This window comes from Oryzias melastigma, linkage group LG5 (assembly GCF_002922805.2).
Source record: "Oryzias melastigma strain HK-1 linkage group LG5, ASM292280v2, whole genome shotgun sequence".
Lineage (NCBI taxonomy): Eukaryota > Metazoa > Chordata > Actinopteri > Beloniformes > Adrianichthyidae > Oryzias > Oryzias melastigma.
In genome coordinates, this window is record NC_050516.1 from 6,207,288 (window position 1) to 6,213,910 (window position 6,623).

The 6,623-nt window shown below is 43.1% G+C and overlaps 1 protein-coding gene across 2 annotated transcripts in view; it reads right to left on the bottom strand.

The window, feature by feature from the left end:
• Positions 1-5,482, bottom strand: part of LOC112145575 (serine/threonine-protein kinase BRSK2) — a gene marked incomplete at its 3' end in the record, with an annotated part of 302,845 nt that extends 297,363 nt beyond the window's left edge. For both annotated transcript variants that reach the window (XM_036211820.1, XM_024270896.2), the window contains 1 exon segment: positions 4,654-5,482. In XM_036211820.1, the coding sequence (XP_036067713.1) occupies positions 4,654-4,747 (94 nt within the window).
• Positions 5,483-6,623: the final 1,141 nt, after the last annotated feature.

Consider the following 6,623-nt stretch of genomic DNA (forward strand, 5'->3'; position numbering starts at 1 on the left):
TTCCTCCAGAGAGGCAGAGTTGCAGGCAGACAGAGAGTCCAAAGACACCTCCTCCTCCTCACACTGCTCCTCTCTCATTTCAAACAAGCATTTCACATGGAAATTTCTCACTTTAAATCCGTCCACCTTCCTCTTCAGAACCGTGATGCCATGATGCCATGCCAAGTGTGGGGAAACCAGGATTTTATCAAAAGAGGAGACTTGTTAGGAGAGACCCGGCTCCACCAGAAAGCTTGCAGATTGCTTTCCGTCTCACTGCCGAACTCTGTTCAAACAAGTGAGTCAGAAGAGGAGCAAAAATCTAATTTAACGAGCCTGAAGTCAAAGAGAGCAATGTAAAAATCTGCTCCTTTCATTTCTGCAGACACTTAAAGATGGATGAGTCCTAACAGATGATCACATCACAGGAGCGCCTCAGCATCTTAGTGTGCAGCAGCCAGCTGGTATTCTTAGAGGATGATGATGTTTGGACTGAATCACTTGCTGGAATTTTTTTTTTTTATCCTCTCTACATGCAAATGAGGCAGCAGAAATGTGACGTGTGTGCTTCTACATTCATGCATCAAAACGAGGGAAGCTGAAGGGAACGCAGAGCTGGAAGCAAAAAAGGAAAACATCCACCGAGTAGCTGTAAACTTCTGCATTCACACCAGGTCAGAGTGATGGAGCTCCACCACCTGCAACCTACTGATAATGCAGCCGTTTTTAAGCCTCCTGAAGGCAGCCATCTGTGCCCGGGCGGCGCATGCACACACATCCTCAGGATTTTCCCTGTCAATAACCCGGGGTGTTCAGGAGGCAGGACAAACACATACCGAGGCTGCAGTCGGGATGCGAGCAGCAGGACGCCGATATGCTCCGCAATGATCCATATGTTCTGCTCTGACTCCATGGTTTATGCAGCAGGTGTGGGCGGGTGTCTTCCTTCTCTACAAACAAACAATAATCCTGAATCTCTTCCCTTTGTTGCATTCTAACAATTCTTCTGCCCTCATGAGCCAGAAATGTCCACGTCAGAGGCAGCTTCTGCCTCATGAAGCCTCCTTTACAGAAGGGAGGAGTAGGTACAGTTGAAGCTACTGTTTTGATTCTTTCATTATTTATATTTTGCTGATTTCTAATGATTTTTTGTCAAAGTAAAATGCAGTAAATTTGTCTAATTACTTTGTTGTTTTTTTTTAAATATGTTTTAATAAGTCTTGCAAAAAAAGTTACACTTTTTGACCCTTAACACCTGGGACGTCACCGGTGACGCTTAAACATAAAATCTTTAAGTAACTTTTCAACATGATCAATGTAATTCCAGCAGATTCAGAATCTCCTGGAATTACTTTGATCGTGCTTACAATAAAAAAATTACAGACTGGATTAGAGCAGAAAATCCATCCTTTTGACGAGAACATTACAGACGTATGAGACCCATGCCTCCATCTTCCCCTGTTTCTTTTATTTCTGAGGGAGAAAACTTTGCCTACAGGCAAAATGGCTTTTTAAATGGAAGTCTTGATATCAGACTTTCTGACATAAATCAGGAAGTTGGCAGTGATAATGGCATCCACTAATGAGGTTATAAATAAAAAAATATACCAGTCAAATGAAACCCCTGCCGTCTTTTCTAAAGTACCATTCTTGGCATCAAGCGGCTCTGTTGGGTTGTAGTAATGACTCCTAATAACCACTAACTGTCCCTGATTTTTTTTTCTCTCTGTTCTGAAGTAACATTGAACTTTTTTCAAAAAGCTAGACATTCCTACATTTTCATTAAACTGTTTTTCTTTTTTCATAAAACATTTCTTATTAGGAATGAAGCTCTGCTTGTGTGCTAGAGCCTGATGTATTAACGGGTCAGAGATAAAACGGCGTGTATTTCAAATACTTTTCATTTAAAGTGATGTTTGATATATATATATATATATATATATATATATATATATATATATATACACACACATTCAGGAAACCAAGTTTCAATTCCCAGTTGATACCCAGAGGGTGCAATAAGCGATTGGTGGGGCAAGACCCTTAACGGTACCGCCTACTTCATATCCAATGAGAGACAATGACACAGATGTCATGCCAGCTGAGACGTCATACGGCCAAACAAAGTCTGCGTCAGGTGCTGGGGAACCAGAGCACCTTGATGGAAAGTGGGCTACTGGAACAAGAAGGAAAAGGACTAGATGAGAGAACAAGGGTCCTTTGGAATGCTACTACTAAAGTGATCATACTCAGAGAGGTTACATGCAGAGAATGTGGAGTGAATGGATACCTTGAAACACACAATCAAGGCTAACAGCCAAAAAACAAGTATTTTCAAAGTGTTCTCAGTGTTTTTTTTTTTAAATATGATTTTTCTGGTTTTAGCCAAGACTTTTTAAAAAAACTGATGTTTTCTAGAACACAATTTCTTCAGAGCTGCAGGAGTTCTGAGAGCTGTCTATTTACACTCTCTCCCGCAAGCTTACCGTCTTAACAATCCCAAGCTGACATCACTGGTGCAACAAAAAAGCTGCTCAGACGAGGAAAACAAAGATTTGTCTGCAACTGGATACAACAAAATGGATAGAAGCGATTTGAAATAAAGAATTTGACATATAAATTTGATATATGTCCTCCATCATGAGGATAATGCCACATAAACATATTAAAAACACTTTTCATCAAAAGGAATCTTTAAGACAAATAACAATGTATTCCGTTGCTTTGGATGTCTCTTCACCTCTCAGTCTACACTTTGCACTTCTCTCATGCCTCACAAAGACATAATATTTGGAAACATGTCCTCCATCATGAGAAAAATGCAACAAGAACATGTTAGAAACACCAAAAACACGATTTTCATCAGAGAGGGTCTTTGAGCTATTGACACCACAGGACAAAAAGTTTGAATGTGAGCTGCTGCAGTTGGATTCTATGATTTATATTTTTTGTAGTTCACTTCTTTTGCTTCACATTAATGTTTATTTCCTTCGTTTTGGCGGTTTGTCTTCTTCTGAGCATTTCCTTGACTTGTAGCAGTCATGCTAGCTGTAGCACTAATGAGATCTGTCTCTTTGAAAGGACCAAGAAGACGATGGGACCAAAGGGCAGAAAGCCAATGTTTGAAAGAGTTTGAGTGAACTGTGAGGAAATGTTCACAAAATAAGAAAACAATCCCAAACTGTGTGACTTCAAGTCGCTTTTTGGAGCCACAATTTGACCTAATAGCTTTGACGCCTCACTGCATAACATATGCGGAGAAATCAACTTATTCTAATGAAAATACAGAAAGATCCATGTGAGCCACAGGTGGAACAGCTGCTGACCTTTAGTTAACATTATTTAATTATTCTTGACCTCAGCTGTATATTTGTGTATTTATGCAATAAAAGCAGTTTAGATGTTGATCCAGATTGTAGTTTTCGTGGAAATTCTGCAACAATCTCTGACAAATTGAGAATCAATAGCAAGCGTGCTCAATCACACGGACATTGAAAAGCTGAGCTTTGAATGTGTTGGGGGGAATCACAGGACAGAGCGGACGGCAGGTAGACAGCTGGATGTTCGCACGTTAAGAGGCAGCCCCTGCCTGTGCATTTCGTCCAGTTTCTTCTGTGACATATGGGGTAAGGCAGCCGAGTATCAAGTGTGAAAAGTGATGACAAGAAGAGGAAAAGACAGGCAGCCTGTGCTCCTGCAGTCAAGAGTGAAGAGAGGAGCCTTTGTCCCTGGAGGAGAGCGGAAACCATAGCAACGGCAGAAACTGCTGGCCAACATTCAGAATTGGAGCACCGCATGAAGCCTGGGAAAGCCCTGGTAGAAGAATGGAAGGGTTTCACCATGGGCCGCACACACACATCAACACCGACAATTGTTCAGAGGTTCGCCATGCAGCTCCAGCTGCAAGCTGGGTCACCCAACCAGAACGGAGACCGCTACAATCTGTTGATCTGGGAAACCATCACAGATCAGCTGATTCGGAACAATTCTGGAAAGTTGAAAACATTCCAGAAGTTCTGGGATGTTCTCCACATAGACTTGAATTACTCTGAGAGCAGATGAAAGCAGCAGCTTTGAAGCTAAATGAGATCATGATAGAACATCAGCAGGTTACATAACGGGTATGTCAACAAATGCTGCTGTTTTTCAAAGCTGATTTTTACCATAAGGATCAGATATTTTTGTCTGAAATCCAATCAAGGGATTTGAGGAAACACAGGTGAGGAAGCTTCCACCTTCTTTCCAGCTGGAAGCTTCACAGTTCTGACCCAGAATGTGCTGGACCACTTAGGTTTCTGCTCCTTACATTCTCAGGAGGAGCCAGCCTCCTCACCTTTCCTCCTGCAGGTTCCTCCTTCCTGAAGATGGAGGCCTAAAGCCCCCCCACCCTCCAAAAAATGAGTCCACCACTAAAGTAAGAGCTGCGGCATCGTGCGTGCCTTCGCAGCATCTCCTGCAGAGGCCGATGAGAGTAGAGCAGGAGCAGACAGAAAAGTCTCCTCATCGCCCTGCTCCGTCTGCCTGACAACAGCGATTAAAGGCGCACGGCCATCATCAGCACCACCATCATCACCCTCCCCATCATCAAGAGAGCAGCTCTTGGTGATGGGGAGGAAACCTCCGTATCCCGGTATCGCCGGTGATGCGCGCAGGACCCCAGCGCCGCCGACTAACCTGTCTGTCCTTTGCCCAGCGTCTTCTCCAGGCGGTACGGTCCCACATAGTTGGCGTAATGCCCGCTGTTCGTGTCCTTGCCCGTGAATGACATGTTGCGGCGTGGCGCGGGGGGACTCTGCGTGGCGGTGGTGCTGCGGGACGCCTCTCTCTGCGGCGAAAAGCGCAGCTCCGCGGCGCGGGGGAGTTCCCTCCTGTCACCGTTCGCGGCTGGCGGGTTGCGGATCGCCGCGATGCTCTTGCAGGGGAGATGGATGCGCGCGACACACACACAGCGGTCCTCGGAGCGTTTCAGACTGCGGGGCTGGATGCGGGAGTCATGGTGTGGGCGCCGGAGGAGCGGAGCGCGGCAGCCCCGATGGTGGGATCTGACGATGGGACGGCATCTACCGCTGTCTCTGCTGCCGCTGCTGCCAGTAGTCCAGCAGCCTGCGGCACCGCGCGCTGCGCTGACGTACACTTCCGGACCGACCTTCAAAATAAAGGCTTAAAAAAAATCTATAAACATCACAAGAAACGAGGGGAGCCTACAAAATCCCTGGCATTTAACAGAATATATAAATATGTTTTTAATTGTTTCATGACTAAGGTCATAAACCATTAATGGTAAATGACGTATACTTGTAGTCACAGACCCATTCACACATTCACACATATTAATATGCAGTTTTTTTTAATTAATAAAAGGGGAAAAGATGTTGGATTTTATTTTGTTTGATTTTTTTCCCAAACCTTTTTGGTATGATTTGTGAGAACATCTCTGGCTGATTCACGTTACCTCTAACAACACCACGAATCAAACTATATTTAATTTTGGGTAGAAAATGTAACCCCAAAACGTGCATATATATATATATATATATATATATATATATATATATATATATATATATATATAAAGACTTTAGAGCAGACTTCTCCAAGCTTCCTCTACAGCCAACATTTATGGAAGGAAAACTGATGATCCTGTCATGGTTTCTCATTCTCACCCCTCCCTCTCCCTCCCTGATGTCTGCACTCTGCTCTCCTGCTAATTACCTGACCAGTTCCACCTGTGCCTCTCCTTTCTTAAGCTGCTCTCTGTCTGTCACTGGTGCCAGAGTGGAAAGAGCCTTTTGCCTTCTCGCAAGCCCTTTGTAAAGATCCTGTCCAAGCTTTTCCCCTAATCTTACTTTCAGTTTAATTTTAAGTACGTGAGACCAGCCCCTATTGGGGGTGCAAACAGAATATCAGGGGGGGGGCAAGTTTAGGGATACAAAACGGTTCTGGTGTAAAATCCTCCCAAGCCTATAAAAAGCCCCAATCCGATTAAAAAAAAAATCCTGTTTTTAGAGTTTTTAACATGTCTGTGTGTCATTTTTCTGGAGAAGAGAAGATGGTATCTTCACATTGACTGCAGTCAAATGAGCCGCCGTTCACATTTCTGTGGTCAAATCAGCATCACTGGATTTTTTGGTGTGAGTTTCATCCAATACTTACGGTAGCAGGACTGAAAACGCTGGAAAATCTCCACCAGACTCCACGGAGCTTCTTGATGTGACCACGGAAATGTGAACGGCGGCTCATTTGACCGCAGTTGGAAAGGATTGTAAATCAATGAAAGAGCATTTTGATGTTAGCTTTGATTATTTTATCAAGAACTCTGAGAAACCAATGATTGAAGGTATTGATCAATAAACATTGGAGAATTAGCTAAAAGAGTCTTTGGTGAACTGGAAGGAGAAAGAATCAGGATTTTGGAGGAAGTTCTGTCCATGAAGATCTTCACTTCCTAGTTCCAGCTGACATCCAGATCAAAAGTCTGTTTGCTTATCCGTCTCTTTTTGGTCTTTTTTAGGACATCTTATTTATTTATTTATTGCTTTGAGTCATTTTTATTCATTTGCAATAGTTTCTATTTGGTTTATTTTTTGTCTTAAAATATATTTTTATGTATTTTCTTGTTGCTTTTTATTTACTTCTTTTGATGT